Source organism: Trichechus manatus, unplaced genomic scaffold (assembly GCF_000243295.1).
Source record: "Trichechus manatus latirostris isolate Lorelei unplaced genomic scaffold, TriManLat1.0 scaffold00045, whole genome shotgun sequence".
NCBI classification, from domain to species: domain Eukaryota; kingdom Metazoa; phylum Chordata; class Mammalia; order Sirenia; family Trichechidae; genus Trichechus; species Trichechus manatus.
In genome coordinates this window covers 9,221,372-9,243,400 of record NW_004443981.1, presented here as the reverse complement: position 1 = coordinate 9,243,400, position 22,029 = coordinate 9,221,372, and the positions used below count along the sequence as shown (strand labels likewise).

At 47.5% G+C, this 22,029-nt stretch overlaps 1 protein-coding gene across 2 annotated transcripts in view; it reads left to right on the top strand.

The window, feature by feature from the left end:
* Positions 1-22,029, top strand: part of TRAF3 (TNF receptor associated factor 3) — an 81,002-nt gene that overhangs the window by 49,947 nt on the left and 9,026 nt on the right. Inside the window, exons 4-10 of one of the 2 annotated variants that reach the window (XM_023731770.1) lie at positions 4,136-4,397; positions 6,088-6,139; positions 8,711-8,815; positions 10,531-10,698; positions 12,999-13,079; positions 15,981-16,055; positions 17,645-17,737. In XM_023731770.1, the coding sequence (XP_023587538.1) occupies positions 4,153-4,397; positions 6,088-6,139; positions 8,711-8,815; positions 10,531-10,698; positions 12,999-13,079; positions 15,981-16,055; positions 17,645-17,737 (819 nt within the window). In that variant the 5' untranslated portion in view covers positions 4,136-4,152. The remainder of the gene's footprint in view (positions 1-4,135; positions 4,398-6,087; positions 6,140-8,710; positions 8,816-10,530; positions 10,699-12,998; positions 13,080-15,980; positions 16,056-17,644; positions 17,738-22,029) is intronic. The other variant, XM_023731771.1, reaches the window with a different exon arrangement.

Below are 22,029 nucleotides of genomic sequence, written 5' to 3'. Positions count from 1 at the left end.
TGCTTGTAGCTGTGGACCCTGGACGGCTCCTTGTTCTCCCCACCATCCCGACTCCCTCAAAGGCTCTCTAAGACAGGGACTGTCTCCTTCATCCCTGTGTCCCCTGGAGGGCTGGCACCGAGCTGTGTACATGGCAGGTGTCCAGGGCATTTGTTAAAGTGCAAGTATCTCAACCAAGCTTTGCAGACTCCCCAGCCAGAGGGATTCTCATGCGTACCTGGTGCGGAGGGCCTGGTGGGTGGCGCCCCTTGAGCCTTCGTGGCTGAGCACTGCGGACAGGCTCCCTTAGGACGGTGTCCACAGAGCAGACACCCAGCAATGCTTGTTAAACGGGGGGCAGGGGGGTGCACAGCAGGCCAAGAGCGCTCCAGAAAACCGTGAGGCTGAAGAAAAGCAGAAGCATCGTGTTGGAGTGAAATGGGCTGCTCTCCTATGAAGTAATGTTTGTCCAGTAGTAATAGGCACTGGAGGAAACCCAGTGATTGGCACGGCCTTTTGGGGAGGCATCTTGGCAGTACTGATCGTCTGTTTTGTTCCCTTTTATTTTGTTGTTGTTGTTTTATTGTGTCATCTATCCATCCACAGCCCCGGGCACTGTGGGATTTCGGTTCTAGAATCTTGTATTTTGAAGAATATGGTACAATCCATACCTGTGTAACTATCACAACGTAACCGACCTCCACCTAACGGTTTTGAACAGTTGCTTTGTAATACCCCTGGTGGAGATAGTGTCTTTAAATCGAGGTGTAATTCACATACCGTAAAATTCACCCTTGTAAAGTGTACAGCTCCGTGTTTTCAGTATGTTCACAGAGTTGTGCAATCATCACCACTTTTTAATCCTGGAACATTTTTGTCACCCCGAGGAGAAGCTGGTTACTCACCTCCCAAGCCCACCTGCACCTCCACAGCGTGGCAGCCACTAATCTACTTTCTGCCTCCATGGATTCGCCTATTCTGGACGTTTCACCGTTAGATCATTTTCTTACGCTTCTTTCCTCCTCGCTGTGTTAGGTGACGATGGTCTGGCATCCTTGGCCTGCTGCCTCAGCACCACAGGGCCCCATTCCCTCCTTCCCTGAGGGACCGAGCTGAGCTCAGGAACAGCCGTGCGTGGGCCGAGAATGGGCGCACTGGGCAGGCTGCGAGCCATTGCACAGATGCCACCTGAGTGTCCGGCATCATGGGGTCAGCCCCAGGAGACCCGCCAGCCAAGGGCTCTCCTACAGCATCGGGACAGGGCTGCCATGGGCTCCTCACTTCTGGCTTTGGTCACTTTTCATGCCCGTTTCTTTCTCTTCAGTATTCTCTAAAAACAGGGGTCCAAAACGACACTCTGCTGCTTATTCAGAGTAGGACATGTTATAGGTTCAACACACGTTCTTGATCATGACCTTGCTCCGAGGTTAGGTCTTCCTTGTATTTGAAGTAGGAATTCACCTCCCAAGAACAAGTGTTTCTTATCAAAACACTACTGAGCACCACAGCTTCCCAAGCACTGTAGGAGAAAATAATCGGCTGAAGTTGTAAGTAGTTAGTAATCTAAGCGGGGTGTTCCAGGGTGTGAACCTATAGGATCAGGTCTGAAGAGCTGATGTGTTCTCTGCTCCTGGAGTCGGCTCATCCCAGAAATACCATTTGGTCTCCGTGACTTGGACCTCACCCTGCCATCCGTCTGTTTATCAGCAGACGTTTGTTGAGCACCTTCTATCCATCAGGCACCATTCTAGGGGCCTGGGGTTTGTCAGTCAGAGAAACAGATCAGAACCAGAACCTCAGGGAGCTTGACATTCTACCAAGGACAGAGACAGTGAGTGTGCGTGCAGCGTTAGCGAGCGGGTCGTGCTGTGGGAAGGAACGGAGAAGGGAGTCGTGCTGGGAAGGTGGAGTGGGCCCAGCCAGCCTCCTTGAGAAGGTGGAGAGTCCGGCACGGGGTTCTGGGGAGCGCCTTCCGGAGGAGGGTAGCCACTGCAGAGGACAGCGGGAGGGGGCCCAAGTCGCCAGAGGCAGGTGGCTGGTGGGCAGGGTGTGCACTCCCGGTCTGCCCATCAGTGCTCTTTTCTCTGACGCGAGGCCCCCACCCAGTACCTTTCCTGCCTAGCTAGCTGTTGGAGAGTGTACGTAGCATCTTAACGAACACAATTCTGATGGATAAGTTTGCAAGCAAAGGGTCACTAGCCTTTTGAGGTCATTTTGAAAACTTTTCACAAATAGGTGAATTTCCACGAGGCTCCCCACTTTGGCATAGTAACGTTTTGTTTTATTAAAGCTCCTCCACATGCAATGGAACACTGGCTTGTTGGTCTGTCGAGGGTTCTGCTGCCACGTTAGTGCCTGTCCATCCCCTGCGTGAAACGCTGGCTCTTTCAGCCTCCTACAGAGAGAGGCAGGAAGAGGCAGTGCAGGAACAAGGCGGAGAGGGAGCGGCTGGACACCCGTCCCGAGGCCTGCCGTGCCCCCAGCCTTGGAGTGCTCGAGGCTGAGCCTCACTGAGGAGGGCTGGGCGGATGCCCAGGACTCGTGAGCAGAGAGAACGTGGCCCTTCATTTTGGAAATAGCATAAACAGGTGGATAGGGTAACAACACACACCGTAGTTTTGGAGGGACCTGCTGAGTTAAAGAAAATGCCTCGGCAGTTCAGCAAGTGCGTTACCATTTCATGCGAGAGAGAGAGAAGGCGGTGAGAACGAAGCGGGTGGCCAGAGTCCACATGAAAAAGTCCCGGCTGCAGCCTGAGGAGCGTGTGCCAGACACCCGGGCATTTGCTCTGCCCTGAGGCTACTGAGCCCCTGCCCTCTCAGCCCCTGCAGTGCCCCCCGCCTCTCGCTGACTGAGGCATGTGTTTGCAGGAGCACGGCCGGCTGGGGCTGGTGACAGGACGGGGGTACAGCTGTGTCCCCCAAGACTGTGCTGGGGCTGTCAGGCAGAGGGCTTGAGCAAGGGTGGGGAGGAGCTAGGCAGAGGAGCAGTGTCCAGTGCCTGAGTTGATCTTGGCATTGTCCAGCATGCAAAATGTGTTCTTTTATTATAAAACTAATAACAGAAAAGAGAAACCACCCTTTATCCCATCATCTGAAGATGTTTAATTTGTGCTTCAGATAAAAATAAATATTTAGGATCATAATCAACTTACTGATGCATATGTATTACTGCATATTGTGATTTTTATTAAAGCTAATGCTTCTCGCGAACTTCATTCCTCTCCTTTATATCCTTGTCTGTTTTCATTGGTTCAACCTCGGGTTCTCGCCTGGCAGGGCTGCTCAGGCTGGGGTACTTGTGGACTTGTTCTTGGGGCTGTTGACTCTGCCAGCAATGAGGACTCACAGGGGGCAGCAGCCACCCACTGAGAGTAACTTGTAGCCACGTGCATGAGGAGAACCAGCATGGAGCGGGCAGGAGACCCCATCCACCCCTGCTCTGCCCTCTGCCAGCCCTGAGTCCAGGGGCAGTTTCTGGTCAGTGACCCCCTCAGCATCTGCCTCCTCATGGTCCAGTGGAGGCTGGCTCCTGGTGTGCCCCTGTCTGAGCATGGTCGGGAGAGGGCTTGAAGGTTCCTGTGAGTCCACCAGGCTCCTCTCTGAATCCCTGTGCTTAGGTTAATGAGACGAGAGTAATGAGGCCAAGGGACGGTGGGCACAGCCATGCCATCTCCAGATCTGCGGAGCCCTGCGTGCGTCTGTGTGAAGAACCGCATGGTACCTGGGAACCACGTCCAGTGCAGTGGTGCTGCTGTCGGAGTGAGAGGCCTCACAGGCTGGACGCTGTGTGTGCCGCTGTGCCCCGAGTCCCGTGATGAGGCTGACAAGGAAGTGGAGCTGGCTGAGGACAGCCATTGCTCTGGCCACAGTAGGGGAAGTGATGACGTGACGGCAGGCAGCAGAGTTACCCTGCATTCTAGGGAATCTTGAAAACGGTTTACAATGTACCTTTTAGAAGTTTCCTTAAATTGTCAAGTTGGCAGTAGTGTTTGGATAAAGAGAAAGGAGTGAAGCCTAGCTGAGCACACCTTGCTCCTGTTTACGTGTTAAAGTCGGGAGGTAGTCTCAGGTGCGCCGTGTAACTGGAGGAAAGCATTTGTCTCGGGCGGGTGACCTGGTGGCACCTTACTCACTTGTTATGTTTCTTCCTGCAGAAGTTCGCTTTCCCAGAATGGAGTCCAGTAAAAAGATGGACTCCCTGGGCTCCCTGCAGACCAATCCCCCGCTGAAGCTGATTTCCGACCGCAGTGCCGGGGCAGCCGTGTTCGTCCCCGAGCAAGGGGGTTACAAGGAAAAGTTTGTGAAGACCGTGGAGGACAAGTACAAGTGTGAGAAGTGCCGCCTTGTCCTGTGCAACCCGAGGCAGACGGAGTGTGGACACCGGTTCTGTGAGACCTGCATGGCTGCCCTGCTGAGGTGGGCCCCCGGCGGCCGTGCCCCGCATCCCTGTCTCTCTCGCCCACCTCTTTGCTCGCTTATTTCTCTAAAAAACACTAAAGATTGAAAGCTCTGAAGTCTGTGAATAAAATGTTCAGAGCTCAACTTGTGAACTGTTTAGGAGAACTCAGTGGAAGCCCATGTGTGAGTTTATGGGGGGCTTCTGTGGGGGGAGGAGTGCGCAAGGGGGAGGAGGAAGGAGGCCGGAGGGGGGCGGTTGGGTGCACCTCCTCCAGCCCCCAGGCCCTCCACCTGCTCCTGGCCCTCCTCCGCTTCCCACTTCCTCATCTGCCCCTGTCCTGCAAGTGTCAGGGACCCCGCTCAGGTGTTGCTCAGCCCGTATGTCTAAGGATGTAAAAGATTTACAGGATTTTTTTTTTTAATTAACATGAGTTTCATACTACCAACAACCGACCATTGCCAGGGAGTCGACTCTGACACATAGCATCAGAGTAGAACTGGGCTCCACAGGGTTTCAATGGCTTATTTTTTGAAAGTAGGATCACCATGCCTTTCTTCCAAGGTGCCTCTGGGTGGACTTGAACTTCTAACCTTTTGGTTAGTAGCCAAGCATGTTAATCATTTGCACCACCCAGGCACTCAATTCCATACTAAAAAACCAAAACCAAACCCGTTGCCATTAAGTCAATTCCAACTCGTAACGACCCTACAGGACAGAGTAGAATTGCCCCATAAGGTTCCCAAGGAGCAGCTGGTAAGATTCAAACTGCCGACCTTTTGGCTAGCAGCTGAGCTCTTAACCACTGTGCCACCAGGGCTCCCAGTTCCATGCCAGTAGAGTCTAAATAAATGAGGTTTTATTTTAAAATAAGTTAATTTCCCAGCCCCTCAGCCGTCGACGCCCCTGGCTGGCTTCCAGGTCTTGTGGAGCTGGCCCAGTCTGTCCACAGCCCCCCATATACACGTGCCGCCCTCAGCTGCTTAGGGTTCGGCTGCCTGTGCCCCACTTGGCCCCCTGGCATTCTTAGGCTGGATCACGGAGGTAGCAAGGGCTCACATCCCATTTTTAATTCTAATCTCTAGGAGGTGGATTCCAGGCGCAGGGTGGGATGGGGTGAGAACCAAGGCCAGACAGGGGCAGCTTGAGGGGAGGGGCAGGTCATGCCCTGAGTTTGGGGACAAGAACGATACAGGAGACTAGTGGTCTCTTTAAACAGGGTCAGTTTAAAATTCTCATATTGTTTATAGTCTGGAGTTGCATTAGCATTTAAATATACAGCGCAGAAAAATAGCTTGTGGGTAAAGTATTGGCTATTTTTAAAAAGCAAGATCACTCAGGACTCTCCCAGTGATCTAAGAATGCTGATACGTAAGAGCCTATCCATGGAGAGCTCGATTTGGTTTCTGGAATAAAATTTCACTTTTATTTTAATTGAAGGGGCTTTCCAAGTGAGACTGAACTAAACTGTACTGCTTACAAACTTCCTTTTGAAAAGTTACCTTTTTTGTCGTTGTTAATTTGGCCCTTTTCTCCTGGGGCTTCATATTTACAGCAGATTCACCATGGCCTGCTGAAGCCCTGGCTGCTGCTGTAAGCTTCACCTAACAAACGTGACCATGAACTTAAGCTGAACAGTTCGATGTATCTGCTGAGTTCAAATGAGAGATGGGCTCATGCTCTAACAAGTTCATTGTATTTTTCCCTCAGCTCTGCCAGTCCAAAGTGTACTGCGTGTCAAGAAAGCATCATTAAAGATAAGGTACTCTGATCTTTAAGAAATTATTTTGTTGTGTGTTTTAAGCTGGGTAATATTCTCACAGTCTGTGTTCTGTCCCCTGGCGCTCTGACCCTTTGAGCCTGTGTCCTCAGCTGTAATGATAACACCCCTTACCGCTCTGCAGGGCCGTGAGAGGGTGGAGGAGTCGGTGTCACGGGAGTGCTGGGTTCACGCCTGGCCCTGGCAGTGCCCCTGTTGTCAGAGCCACTGCTGTTACCCGGGGTCTTTATCCTAGATTGCTTGTTTTTGAATATTATTCTAAGTTCTGCTGTCAAACGTGAGGTATTCATTTGAATTTGCTCTTTCTCTGCCCCCCACTGCAGTATCTCAAATCATTAGATGTGTGAAATTTCCTCCTTTTACGTGCACACACACACACAGCACGGGTAGGCACACACGTACACGCACACACGGGTCCACATACATACACAATGCAAACACAGGTACATCATACATATATATACACACACGCATATGAGCATGCACACACAGGTCCACATACACATATATACACAGATGGTGTGCACATACATATACACACACACGTGCATGCACACATGGGTACACATATATACACACGTGCATGATGTGCACATGTATATACACACAAACACAGGTATGTCACACATGCATATATGCACACGTGCATGTACACGCACACTGGCTCAGGCTCTTGGGTGTGATTGCAGACTCTCAGGGTGGGAATGACCTTTCTGGTTTGCCCACCCAGCTTCCCACCTGGGGCCCCAACCTCTGACAGGTGGTCCTCGGGTGCTGCTAAATCCTGCCATGCACACATTGAGTTTGAAACGACTCATTCTTAAAGTACGTAAAATGTCAATAAAAACATGTGCTTCTGATATTTTGATTAATGACCCTAACAGTTTTTAAATGTAGGTCATTACACTTTGCAGTAAAATGCTTGCTCTCAGCCTTTTCCTGTGTAAAGCACTCTGCAGACGGGCTTTGTCCGTCAGGACAGACCAGGTGAGTGGGATGAGGCGAAGGCATCTGGTCTGACAGCTTAGGTCAGAATTGGTCAGCTGTCCACAAACCTTTTCTTCTTTAGCGTTTACCTGCTGATAAAGATTTCCATTACGAACAGAGAGGGAATTATTTTTCAGAAAACAAGTCACTCACCTCTGCTGCTTAGTATCTCAACAAGTGTGGTTGAGAGAGAGTTGAAACAACAGACTGAGATGCTTTTGTTTAGTGTCTGTATTTTGTCACTCAGAAGTACTCCCTCTTCTTCAGTGGCACTGACAGCTGAAGAGTATTTTCTAGTTTTGTTGAGGGATCGTAAATGAGATCGGTGGAAGCCTGGATCCTTCTGGGAAAGTGTGGCTGTACCGTTCCTAGGCCACCGAGTGAAAGGGGCCGTGTGGGGGCCTAGGCCCCTCACTTATAAAACAGAGCCAGTATTCCAAGGTCCTTTTCTGCTCTGAAATGCTGTACGTATGATTCTGGTGTTCTTATCCAGTGTTTTTTATCCATAAGGTTAAATACAAATGACTTAAAGAACATAAGGGCGTGAAAAGGAAGCATATTTCTTGCTGGTTACAAATATCGTTTTGTTGACTCTGGTACCTTAAAATGACCTTTAAAAAAAGTCATGTTTATGAAGGATTAGATTTGACTCCAAATTAGTTTATTCTTAACTCTTGACAGCCTCTGATTCAATTTTTTTGCCTGTGGAGTTGAGAAAGGACTGTTACGATCCCTGTCTATTTTTCCCTCTGTCATAAAGTGTTAACAGGTGGGAGTTTCTTCGAAATGCCTGAGGACTAAGAGGTGTTGTTAGAAAGAGTAAGAGTATTTCCTAGTACAAGTAGCAAATATGTTTTCTAAGGGAAAATAAAATAAAGGCAGGAAGGTGTTCAGTTTTAAAGTGGAGCATTTTTATTATCAGATTAACCCCAGAGTTTTGTTCTTCTTTTAATGGGACCCCGCCACCCTTTTTGGCAAAAAAAAAAAAAAAAAAAAAAGGAGCAATAAGCAATATCACCTTAGCAGAATGAATTAAAATAAATATTTTACAAACCATTCATAAAATAGGGTCCTTCCCAGTAGTGTCTGTGTTTCTCTGGCAAGTACTCTATAAAGGAGGATGGGTTGCAGCAGGCTCTTTCCCGTCCTTGGTAAGGAGGTGCTCTTCCCTCACATCTGTGGCCCCTGCACCATGCCAGCACCTGTGAACCTGTGGGCCCCGCCCTCGAGGCCTCGGTCCTGCTATGCCTTGTCTTGAGATTATGCCAGAGTTAATCTAAAGTGTTTGACTCTCCAGAATGGTCTTCAATTATTCAGTTTAACTCATTTTCTTCTGGCTCATCTAATGAAAGGTGGTAGTTCAGGTTATATTGTTTAAATTGTACCTCTTAGGGAGGCAGCGCCTTCATCCTTCTTGTAGCAATTAAGGCAGTCCTCGGGACTTCCTGAGGTCTGCTCAAGAGCTGCTCTCCTGATTTTTTTAAAGTGGTTTTACCTTGTCCAAAGTAACAGCATGTGGAGATTAAGAAATATTAATCCTCTAAAATAACTGTCATTCCATTTCAGGTGTTTAAGGATAATTGCTGCAAGAGAGAGATCCTGGCTCTTCAGATCTATTGTCGGAATGAAAGCCGGGGCTGTGCAGAGCAGCTAACGCTGGGGCATCTGCTGGTAGGTGACGCTGCGGGTTTATATGGAAAAACATGGGTCCCTGCCTCGTTCAGCCAATGGCCCGCTGTGTCGGTTTAATGTGGCATCTAAGACCACATGTACATTAATCCTTCAAAACACCACCAGATATGAAACCAGTCAGAATTAGTGGAATATAAAATGTTACTTTTATGACATTGTAATCTGTCATCATAAAGAATTGCCTCAGTTCGTGAGAGTTAATAATCAGGATCAGCACAAAGTTGGTTCCTGTGAAGTAGAGGTCAGACATACCTCCACTCTCCAATTTCTTCACCATTTCTGACACTAGCCATTCCCCCCATGGCACTCTCTACTTCTCTGCCAGGTTCGATAATTGCAGTGGCCCCACAGAACTCATGAACTGTACTTACAGTTAAGTGTCTTATTTTAAGGAAGAATGAGGCTGCAACTAGGGATCAGGATTAGGAAGCACATAGGCGAGGTTTAGAAGGCCGCCTCGAGGTGAGAGCACACCCCTCCCTTCTTTAGTGCAGGAGAGCTTCCAGCCAGGACAGCTCTCTCAGCTGCTCTGGGCTGTGTAAGCAGGCCCCTCTCAGCCGTACACACCCCCTCTTGGCCATGCATGCCTCCCTGCCTTCCGCCCCTTCACTGCCACCTGGCTGTGCATAGCCAGTGTAGCAGCGGCTCTCTGCCACCACCACCAGCTCTGCTGCGGAGCCCCTCCTGGGCCTCTCGCCACCTTCAGTGTTGTAGCCCTTAACCCACGTTATAGCTCTTTTGGAAGTTTCCTTGTCTCTTTTTTCTCTTCTCTGAAAATCCTCTGTGGGGTTGGCCACTTACAGAGGCGCAAACGCCTTGTCAATTTCAAGTCATAGCCCTCCCAGCAGGACCAGGAACTGACCAATCCTCTCAGTGGACCACAAGTCTCTCATTCCTATTGGATGGATTTTCAAGCCACTATTTGCATAGCAAAACGACTAGTCCTCGGGAGGTACATGAAATAGACCAATCACAGGGCAGACTGCAGCCAAGGGCCAGACAAGAAGTATCAAGTTGTTTACAGCTTACCCAGGAAATATCAGTCAAACCAGGAAATTCTCTGTAACAAACTCTCTGAGGTAGAAAACAACCTGGGAACCCCGTCCCCAAATTGCTTCTTCAAATAGTAGGGCAAAGGTAACTCTTAAGGGCTTAGGGGGAAAAAATCTCCCAAGCTGTTTTTCCACAGAACCAAGGCAAAAGGCCACATAAAGGAACTCATTTCACCGTAGACATCATTGACAGACATGTCACCTGGTTTTAAACACCCCACCCTATTTAGAATAGTAAGAAATCTGAATTGAGTTTTGATTTCAAAAGGCCCATTAAAGGCTTGTTCTTTTTTTTTTCTATGAAATTCTGCATAGCTTCTTATGTTTTTTGATTAGTATCATATTTTATCCTGGAAGGATATTTGAGTTGGAATAACATAAAGCTCTTAGCAGACATTGGTCTATCTACGTACCCAGGAGAAAGAGTTGATTTGCTTCTTCAAAAGCAATAGAGCTTGAGTAATTGCTAAATAGAATATGAGATTCTGTGTCTCTTAATGCATTTGTCCATCTTCGCCTTGGAAAACTCATACAGCGGCAGATTGGAAATGCTTCTGTCGGATTTAATTGCCTGGAGGTTAGACTGGGATATTTCAGATTGAAGTTTTACCGAGTAAGTACTGTGAATTGTCTGTCTTACAGGTGCATTTAAAAAATGATTGCCAATTTGAAGAACTTCCATGCGTCCGTGCTGACTGCAAAGAAAAAGTATTGAGAAAAGACCTCCGTGACCACGTGGAAAAGGCCTGTAAATACCGTGAGGCCACGTGCAGCCACTGTAAAAGCCAGGTTCCAATGATCACCTTGCAGGTGCAGTATTTTCCGTTCCATCTCTCCCCCACCTCATTCAGATGTGATTTCTCCACAGAATAGCTTTTTCAGTGACTATTCTAACAGGAACAAAGAGAGAAGAGGGGAGTAAATAGCGATTTTCATCTGACTTCATTTCCGAGTTAAGCTTTATTTGTTTTGACTATTTTGATTTAGGTAATTAACATTTCCATTGCCTTGAATGAATATAATTTGGGGATGTCAAAGAAATGAAGACTAATTACTCAAAAAATGTAGAATTGCAACTTGTCCCAGAGAATGGCCTGAAAATTCCAGTGGACGCTTGGTCCATTCCAGCTCTGTGACCACCAGCGCGTTCAGGGGGATGGTTTACCTGCACTAGTGAAGTGCAGCTGTCTACCGTGGAGAGAGATGGAAGTTTAAAATGTTTTCAAAACCTGGGTTATTTTGGTGCAGTTGTATATTGTGCTTATGTTAGAATCAGGGCACTTCTGTGCACATTAAAGCAAAAGGGGCAGCCGTTGGGAATGAGGGACGAACGTCACAAACAATCAGCTGCACTGGTGTGAGGGTTTAAGCGTTTGGCTGCTAACCAGCAGGTTGGCAGTTCAAATCCACCAGCCGCTCCTTAGAAACGCTATGTGGCAGCTCTACTCTGTCCTGTAGGGTCACTATGGGTCAGAATCGACTCGGCGGCAGTGGGTCATTGAGCAGATATTTATGGAGTAGCTACTGTGTGCCAGACTCTGTCCTAGGAGCCAGACTTTGGCGGTGATACTTGGCTGCTGGTGGGAAGAGTAATTAGCACTTAGCATTTACCTGCTGCTAAAGACCTCTGTTACAGAAAGAGAGGGAATTGTTTTTAAGCAAAACAGATCACTCAGCTTTACTTCTTAGTAGAAGAAATTACAAATACATAATGTCAGGTGATGCAAAATGCTATGAAGAAAAACGAACCTGCATTGGGAGGTCCAGGGGGTAATCAGGGGGCCTCTCTGGGGCCATCAGGGTTGATGCCTGAGCATCTCTGGGAAGAGCCCTCCATGCAGAGGGGAACATGTGAGCGCAGCTCCCAGAGGAACACGGGTTTGAGGGTGCACCTCAGGAGTGGCGATGGGGCTCCGTGCACTGAGCAGAGGTGAGGTGCCTGTGACAGTGTGGGGTGGCCCGGTCAGAGGGCAGGGACACTGCATGGCTCTGAGCAAGGGGGTATATCACCCTGGCAGGGTGGTAGGTGGACTCGGGGGGATGAAAGCCAGGCCTGATGCTGGAAGGGGGATGAGGAGCGATTATACCTGGAGTTGTGACAGTAGAGCCAGTTGGATTTGCTGATAGCATGAATATGGGGTACAAGAAGCAGCAGACCCTCCTGACACCCCAAGACATGCTTATTTGCCTGCATTTTCTACGTTTTGTGGCATGTCAGATCTATCAGATCATCAATACAGTGGACGTCGATAAAGCATTGACACTCTGGCCCATTGTGGTTCACGTGAGGATTGCCTTTCTGTATTTAAGCTGTGATGTGAACATTCTGTCAGCTTTTCCAAGTATTTTTTTTTAATCAATAGGTCAGCATGTTAGGGAAAAAAAGTCCCTTCTGCATTTAGTCTAGAAATTGTCAAATATTGGTGTCTTTAAACAGTTGTATTGATTTGCGAAAAATCGGAATTGCAAAGACCGTTTTACGGGAAAATGCGTACATTGTGGTGGGAGTGTATATATAGGAGAACAGTCTGGGCAAGATTTCATTAAGTTGAACCTTGACATGCTCCATTCATTAGCAGCTCCTCTCCTAGATGTGTAAGAGAAACTGTTGCACATACCTGCCAGGCGATGTGTTCAAGCAGAACAGCAGAATGTAGAAACATCCCAAATGTCCACTGCAGGCAGATGACAGATAAGCTGTGGTGGGGTCACTCAGTGGACTGTGATCCAGCAGTGACAGTACCTCACCGTACAGCTGTGAAACGTATTATACATCAGTGAAAATGAAGGCGCTGTCACTATATGCAACCCGCAGGTCACTATGAAAAGCATAATAACGAGCCAGGGCACAGAAGACCACGTAGCAGAATTCCATTTCAACAGGATTCAAAACAAAATATTTTCTTTGGCACCATCTATGTGTAATGAAACTATTCTTTTTTGAAAAGCAAAGCGGGTGGAAACGCAACATTCAAGATTGTGGTTTTGGTAGCTACTCCTTGGAGGGACGACAACAGTGCACAGAGCGCTTGCTTTGGGTTCGTGTTGGGGGAGCTTAAAGAGGTCTGAGTGTGTTTGCACGTTAACACCACCCCTTCCCTCCTCCACAGAAACATGAGGACACTGAATGCCCCTGCGTGGTGGTCTCCTGCCCCCATAAGTGCAGCGTCCAGACGCTTCTGAGGAGCGAGGTAAGAGCCGCAGATGCCGGGCCACTCCAGGGCGTGAGGGCTTTGAGATGAGCATGCCCGAGAGTCCACTCCCCCATTGCTGAAGTCTGACGTAGTTACAGATCATTACAGTAGTGTGTGTAGCAGAAAAGGAAAACCTCATGCTATCTTTTGCAAGTCAGAAGTTTCAGAAGCAAGCAGTTAAAAGCTACAAAGTGGTAAATTCAAAGCAAAAAATATTTCCAAGAATAAAGAAAATACATTATCCACGGTGAGAGCAAAGGTGGCATTTTTTTACATCAAAGTTAAGAAAAGCTATTTAAGTCTATAAAATATGGGATTATTACAAGGTTATCTCAAGAAAATAAGCTCACTTAGAGACACTCCAGACCAGTCAGGGTGTGCGCAGGGGGCAGGGAGCCCTAGGCTGAGGCTCTGCCCCAGGCTGACTCTCACGCCTCCCTTTGCACTTCTGGAGACGGGTTGACTCTGCATTAACTTCATGTGATCAGGACATATTCAGGTGGAAAAACTCCATGGAGTCTTTTTGTCCCCGATCCTGACCTGGCATCACGTGCAGACATCCCTTTTGGTTGCCATGACAGGAGTCACGTGACCTTCTTGGGCACAGTGGTGTATGGTGCCCCAGGTCTCCAGGCAGTCACTTAGCTCTGGGTGCTCTGGTCTGAGGAGCCCCCGTCTTTTCCAGCGGGCCTGAAATTGCACCTAATATTGGGGAACGGGGCAGTCCAGTCTCCTGTCCCCAGCTGAGTGAGAGGGCCTGTGTGGCATAGGGCCAGGGCACAGACAGGGAGCCCTCCCAGATGCTGGCTCCGATAGGTGAGGTGGGTCCTCCTGTCATGGCGGCCTCCGTCCCCCAGCACCATCCACCTGGACTTTAAACCACAGCTGTGAAAAGTCCCTCTGTCGGTTCACGTATAAAGAGACTGTGCTGCTGAGATAGTTCCAGCATTTTAGACACGTTCCTCATTTTTACTTAATCGGGGTTATATGGGTCAGGGACAAACGCTGCCTCCATTGTCTCAAGTTATTTTTATCAAAAAGAATCTTTAAATCTACATTTATCTTGGGTTTTTGGCAGAAGGTGCTGTGGGGCTGTAGTTTATTCTTGCCTCTATTCAGAAGCCCCTATAAATGTCATAGGACTCTGAGGGTAATAGTATAATAAAGCCAATTTAGGAAAAAGTACAACCCTGAACTTCAAGTACCCCAAAAAAACCAAACCCATTGCCGTTGAGTTGATTCAGGCTCATTGCGACCCTATAGGACAGAGAACTCTGCCCCATAGAGTTTCCAAGGAGCATCTGGTGGATTCGAACTGCTGACTTTTTGATTAGCAGCCAAGTTCTTAACCACTGTGCCACCAGGGCCCCAAGTTTAAAGTAGTACACTGAAAATAACGTTTGTCAAACTCAGCCTGTCCCTGATTTTAACATTAGACGTGCTAGCTACTAGGTCCCTGGTTATACGCGTTACCTGCGGCCACTTGAGACCAGCCTTTGGGCCTTCCTCTATGTGTACCTGGTGCCCCTGAGGCTGCTAGATCCTCAGCTGTTCTGGCTCTGCCTGCTCAGAGGCCTTCCCAGAAGGCTGTCCTCAGCCTTGGCCAGATGGGTGACGCCTCCAGGCTGTTGCCACGGTCTCTTCCCCCCACCCACCCTCAGCTGTGGAAACAGGGTGTGAGGTGGGCACAGTGCTTCTTCCCCCTGTGCCACATACTGACTGGGACAGGACTGCCCCTGTCCTGTAGACCTAGGAGACTCTGTGGAAACTAGCAGCACCCTCCTGAGTGGCCACTCTGGTCCATGCACACCTCATGCTCAGAAAAACACACCCCGGGGGCTACAGCGCGCTTCCCAGCTTGGGGCCTTAGGGGTGTGTATAAAGAAGGTCTCTCCCTAGAGGTTCCTAATGAGAATTTCTTCAATAAGGGAAGGAACTCCCCTTAAATTGCATCAGCCTAGTGCAGAAACTGGAGCCCTGGTGGCGCAGTGATTGAGAGCTCAGCTGCTAACTGAGAGGTTGGCAGTTCAGATCCACCAGCCACTCCTCGGAAACCCTATGGGGCAGTCCAGCTCTGCCCTGTAGGGTCGCGATGAGTCGGAATCAACTCGACGGCAACGGGTTTGGTTTTTTGGGTTTCTGCATAAGCTGTGTATTTAAAATGTCCTTCCAACCCCCTTTGCCCGCAAGGAGCATTGTAAGTGGTTTCCTTGCTGACCCACCAACATTCAAACTGAGTGAGGGCTTTCCTTGAAAGACAGGTTTTCTTTTCCCAATTCCTCCTGATTTCCCCTCATCAATTAGAGGTGCAGCCTAAAAGTTCTTATCATTAGAAGGAACTTAGAGGTCTTTAAAGTCTAAACGAGTCTATGGCAAGCAGAGGGGAAAGTGTTCTCAGAAGAAGGAAGACCTCCTTCCCAGCCGTCTCGAGTACTGAGAGTGATGGTACCTTGTGTAAGCTTGCTTTGAAATATATTGTTTATGTATATTAGGTGTCTGACCCAGCTGCATCCTGAATGCTTGGTATTTTTTGTGTTTTCATGCGATTTTTGTTTATAGTCTATAAATGTGCATTTCAGTTTGCTTTTTTTTTTTCTTTTTAAATTTTGGCACTGTAGACAGCATGTCACATTTTGAACAGTTTGTTCTAAAGAAACAGCAAAGTTTGAGAAATGTTCTAGTAAATGTATTTCTGTATACAGTGTGTACATGTGTATACACGTGGCTGTAATGTATGTTTACTGCCTGCGAGTCTAGGAAGCAGGTAATATATGCACACCTGTAGCTGGTTAGCACCCGTCTGAATAGTGCAGCCCTGATGCGATCTGTGCCCTTAATATGTTTGAACATGTTCGTGCAAACGTTCGTGCCACAACTCACGTCTCTTTCCCGTTGCAGTTGAGTGCACACTTGTCAGAGTGTGTCAATGCCCCCAGCACCTGTAGTTTTAAGCGTTATGGCTGCGTTTTTCAGGTCAGTATCCGACATTTGTCCTTCCGGTCACTGGCATTCTGCAATGAGAGAAAGTTATCATATTAGCATGTTAACATGCAGGTTCTAGACTCTTCCAGTCTTTGTCCTGAGACGGGGACGCCCGCTGCACGGGTGACGAGTGCCATGTGCAGCAGTGTGGGCGCTTGCTTCCTGTGCATATGATGTTCTGAATCTGCAGGTGGACCCCTCTGCCGAGGGGCAGGTCAGCTTGCTTATTTCAGAAGAGCTCCCCATAAAACCAGCAATGACAGTTTGGGGGATTCTAGAAAAATCGTTACAGAAAATTTATGTTATTTGAATAGAAGTAAACACCAAGCCGGACACAGCTCAGCAGTGGGTGCATCATGACACACCCGCCAGGGTCCCATACATGTGTGTGCTAAGTGCATTTTGTGGACGCGCCTGTGATGACGGGCCAGACCAGCCGCCTCTCCCGGGACGTGGGCAGGGAGGGATGTTGGCTCCTGCCACACATGTAGCCTGAGAAACCTGTCTCTGGTTGTTTCGTTGGTTCATTTTTCTTTTTACACGTCTGAGATTGCTAGAGAATTTGAACTGAGTTTTCATTTAAATGTATATCTTAATTTTAAATTATCCAAGGGAAATATATATTACAAGTAAAGTATTTTATATCTAATTTTACGTATCACCAATCCATTACTATGAAATCAATATAAAGCTGTTGGCATCTTAGTATTTTCTTAGAAAGTAAAAAGCTTAAGAGTGACAGTAGCTTTCCCTTTTGCTTTAGTCTGTAACGAGACTGGGCCTTCACCACTGTTAACGTCTGATGTAGCACCATTCATTCTCTTTGTGTGTGTATATATATGTTTATATATGGCCACACTTATATCAACATATATATATATATATGAATAGTCCATGTACAGAGTATATGTTTTGGAGATCATTAAAATGTTTTCTGTGGCTTCTGAATTTTCCACTTCCAAAACAAATCATATTTTCATACCAATTGTTTCCTCAAACATATGAACTACTATTTCATGTGGTTATTACTAACACTAAAAATGGTCTACATCTTATGTACTCTGTAGATTTTCTGTGTCCTGTATGTAACTTTCGAAGTAGAAGAGTGAGGAGCGGTACATCTTCTGATAGTGTGTTTGAGCTAACAAATTAATATTCTAGTAAATTACCTTAAATCCTGATTTGATTGCATTTTGCTTTTGTAACAGTATCTAGGTGTAACTATGATATCTAAACATTTTCCGTTTAAAATTTTAATGAAAAAAATAATATTAAAGGAACAAAAGTGATAGGAGTTTAAACTGTACTTCCTTGATTTTCCAAGCGTGAGCTGTTAGTTGGTAGAAGGCACTACCAGCGTGCGGGCTGAGGGTTACAGCGGCTGACCTGCAGAGCGCTCCCCCTCCCTCACGCTGCTGCGTGCCCTCTGCCTGCTCACCTGCGTGCAGTAGACAAGGTAGCTGCTAACTGAGAATAAGTGTCCCCTTCATGGGTGTAGGTGGTGTTAGAGTCATTGTTAGTCTTCCTGTACTTTTTAGTGGAGTGAATTGGCTTAATGCTTTGCTTCTTTGTTCTCACAGGGCACAAACCAGCAGATTAAGGCACACGAGGCCAGCTCCGCAGTGCAGCACGTGAACTTACTGAAGGAGTGGAGCAATTCTCTGGAGAAGAAGGTACACATCCCTTCTCTCTCTCCTCTCTCTCTGTGCGTGCACACACACACACACACGACCAGTTGCCATGGACTCCGACTCATGGTGACTTCATGGGTGTCAGAGTAAAACTGTGCTCCCTGGGATTTTCAGTAGCTGATTTTTCAAAAGTAGATCACCAGGCCTTTCTTCAGTGTGCCTCTGGGTGGACTCAAACCACCAACCTTTCTGTATATATGTACCAAAATTATATATATATATATATATATGCCAAAATTATATATAAAATAATGATTTCAGATTATTTAAAGAGGAAAAGCTTTTTTATAGTTATGGTTTTTAGATAAAAGAAACGGCATCAAAAGATTGCCAAAAAGTAAATTCCCTTTGTGTGATTTTGAGCTTACAAATGAAGGTGTTTTGTTTTTATCTACGTGTTCTTTTTTTGTTTTAATTGCCAAGCAAGTATACAGAACTTTTTCTTCATGGTGTGGTCATCTGAGCATTGATCTAGAACAGGACTATCAAACTTAAGCCCGGTCTGTTTTGTGAATAGAGTTTTGCTGGCACACAGCCCTGCCCCAGCCCTGCCTGCCTGGCCCATTTGCTTCTGTGAGTAGAGTTCCTCTGGAACCCAGCCACACTCATTCACTCCCTCTCCGTCTGTGGCCGCTTTTGCACTGCAGCGGCAGAGTGGAGTAGTTGCCACCCAGACCTGATGACCTGCCCAGCCCATAATATTTACTGTCTGGCTCGCTGCAAAAAAAGTCTGCCGAGCTCTTATCTAGAAGATGACCAGTGTTAAATGCCTTTCAGTTCTTTGTCTTTTGTAATAGACAAATAGCAAAAGCATTTCCTGTCACTAGTTTCTGGTGTTGTTTTTCTGGGCTGCCACTCTGTGAAAGTGTGGTGCGCTGAGCAGAACCACTTTCCAGACAGACTTCCTGTCCTCAGGCTTGTTTCTGCAGAGATCCTAACTGTGGGGGCTGTGAAGTCCGCAGCAGGCCCCTTCCCATGATAGTGCTGCTTTCCAGTGGAGTTGATTCTGTGATGTTCCAGCTCAGTGGGGTCTGCTTTTCATGAGCAAAGGTTGAAAACCTCTAAGAATTGATAGAGAAGGAGCAGTCGTTACAGAATCTCCTATTGTGGTTTATTTATAGAAATAAAAAGAATTTACTATTCAACAAACAAGTATTGAGAAGTTGCAGCATGGCAGACCCAGTGCTGGTGAGGGTCGAGGGGCACTGAGATGTGCCTGGGCCTCCGGTGGAGTGAACATTGGAGTTTTCAAAAGATGTGCAAAAATTTTGAAGGTCTTGTTTGGAGTTTTAAATCCAGGCAATTCACAATTTAAATGCACTTGAAAGAGGCTGACCTTGTAGGTGTCTAAATCAAAGTATTTAATCAAAAGATTTTTGTTAAATCTGACATGAAATAGTTTCTTAGTATAAATGCTTAAACTTAAGTTGAGAAGGAATAAAAACATTGGTATGTTGTATATGCGTACACGAGCAGAGTGAAAGAAGCATGTTTTTTGACAGTAAAATGGACCTCGTGTTAGACGCATCGTCGAGATTTTCTGCCAGTACGAGTCTCAGGACTAGCTCTGAGTTCAGTGATGGTTTACCTATAAGCTTTTTTCCCTCTTTTTGAAGAACATCTTGTTTTTGCCTTAAAATCATAGGCATAAGTCTCAGGGCTTTCTGTCCCTCATCGGTGCTGTGTTTCTCCTTTAAAAGAACCTTCCTTCCATTTTAAGAATTAGCTTGCTTACAGCCCTACTAGTTATATGCTAGTTAGCAGGTTGAGGTCCGGCCATCCAGTGCACAGTGGGCGACTGTGGGCAGAGCTGCCCCAGTCATCCTTCAGGGCCAAGGCCCCATGGTCATCTCTTCCGGCTTTTTGTCCGATGGGTTATGTTCATCTTACTTCCTGCTTTGTGGGTTTTTTCCCATTCAAAGTGAATGACTGGCGTCATTGGATACCCCAGGACATACCAGTATATGAGGGTAGTCTGTGTTACACACGTCTGCACTGGGTTCTCACGCTATGAATACCGCACGTATTTAAACTCTCACCAGCCAAGTCATGGTGGAAATAGAGTGTGGGCAGGAGAACTTTGGAATTCAGTGACTTCGTGATGTTGGAAAGGTTGGCCCCCTTGGGTACTGCTCAAGCATTCATCTTTTTCTGGTGTTGTCCATCAGTGTGTGGTCCCCACGTGGGCGTCGGGGCCAGCTCGGCTCTGTGTGTGCTGGTTTGTGTTCATGAGAATGTCTGTCCCCTTACTGGGCCCACAGGAGGACTGGGCCAGGATGGAGATGCTTACATGTCCCAACGTGGAAGTTTGTTTCTTATTATAGAGTTATTAAGCTGGACTTTCTTAGTTTATTTTGTTCATCTGCAGTAGAATATCTGAGTTGGCTCAGAAAGATTGATCATAACATTCATGGTTAAACTAGTAAACTGTATTGTAAAATCTTGATTGAAAAGCACCCATCTTGTATTTCAGGGAAGTGTAAATCAAAGGGAAATGTAGAGTGCCCACACCGGAAGGGCGGGCTGGGTGAGAGAATATCCTCGGTGAGGAGGGTCTCAGGAGAGCCAGGGGTCTTGTTTCCATCTGCTGCGTAGATGGGCACTGTGCATCCTGGAGATACACCTGCCAGGTAGACATGTCCGTGTGTGAGATGTCTGCCTCACAGACGAGACGAGCAGGAGCAGGCCCTAGGCACCCAGGAGCCTTGCTCTGGTTAAAACGGTCCCCGAAGAAGAAAAGACATGAGAGTTAGTGTGGCACGTCGTGTGCTCATCCATGTGGGGTGCTCTGCTCATTCTCAACTGCTTCATCAGTTGTAGAAAAAATTGCCTGTGTTTTTGGAGATACGACTAAGATTTTCATCAGATGGGTTGGCATACATTGTGTCTGCCTTGTATGGATGTGAGAATCCAGCCTGGGAATTCTGTCCATCTTTGACAGATGGGAATGAGTGGGTTGTAACTTTAGGAAAAACAAAACAGAACGTTGTGGTGCTACATCCCCCCCTTCTGGGTTAGTGGGAGTTGATCACTTGTTGATGGGTATTTGAGACATTATCTTTTGGGTCAGAAACTCATTTTTGCTGAGTAAAGTCCTAGGAAAGTGAGGCATATTTTGCCCATGAGACCTTGCAAGTTTCACATTCCTTAGTAAACACATTCGTTTTAAAATAAAACAGAATGCCACACATCCAGGGTGCTTCCCGCCTTAGTGAATTGTGTCTCATGTGGAAAGGGCCCATCTTTAGGCTGGGTTGTTCTTTAGACAGAACACATCAGAAATTAGTTCTTTCCCACAGCAGTTTTGTCCTGAGATGCCCTGGGGCCATCACCTGCCACCTGCGGTTGGTGGTCAGACCCCTGTGGCCCCAGGAGAGCTTGAGTTAGAGGCGGCACATAGGAGTTGAGTCCTGATACTCTACTCAGCGGGTGGGTAGTCTTCCAGGAGGAGACCGCACAGTGATGTGTAGATACAAACGTCTGTGGGTATGTGGGAGCTTTGTTCCAGAACAGCAAAATGCCCTTCCTCAGAATCTTGTGAGGAATGAAGCTTTGTAAGAGCTGGCCTCGAACTCCTCTCACCCCGGGTCTTTTCAGACCATGTGGAGAGTGGTCTTGGGAATGGATTATTTTCCAGAAAGAGATTCTGAAAAGGTCAGAGGTGGGCTTGAAAGTGTGCACTTACTCAGCAGGCACTTCCTGTTGACTGGCATAGGCATCACAGGTGAACACGGTGGCGCGGGTGTCACGGGCGAATGCCGTGGCGCAGATGGGAATTCTGTGGCGTGGACGTCACAGATGAATGCCGTGGCGTAGGTATTACAAGTGAACACCTGGTGTGGGCATTAAGGGCATTACAGGTGAATGCCTGGCATGGATGTTAAGGGCATTACAGGTGAATGTGTGGCGTGGGCATCACAGGTGGACACCACGGTGAGGGTGTTACAGGTGAACACCATGGTGAGGGTGTTACAGGTGAATGCTGTGGTGCGGGTGTTTAGGGCATTACAGGTGAATGCCTGGCATGGGCATTGAGTGTGTTACAGGTTAATGTGTGGCGTGGGCATCACAGGTGGACATGGTGGCAATGGTGTTCCAGGTGAATGCTGTGGCACGGGCGTTAAGGGAATTGCAGGTGAATGCCTGGCACGGGCGTTAAGGGTGTTACGGGTGAATGTGTGGTGTGGGCATCACAGGTGAATGCTCTGGCACAGGCATTACAGGCGAACGCCGTGGTGCGGGCATTAAGGGCGTTACAGGCGGACGCCGTGGCG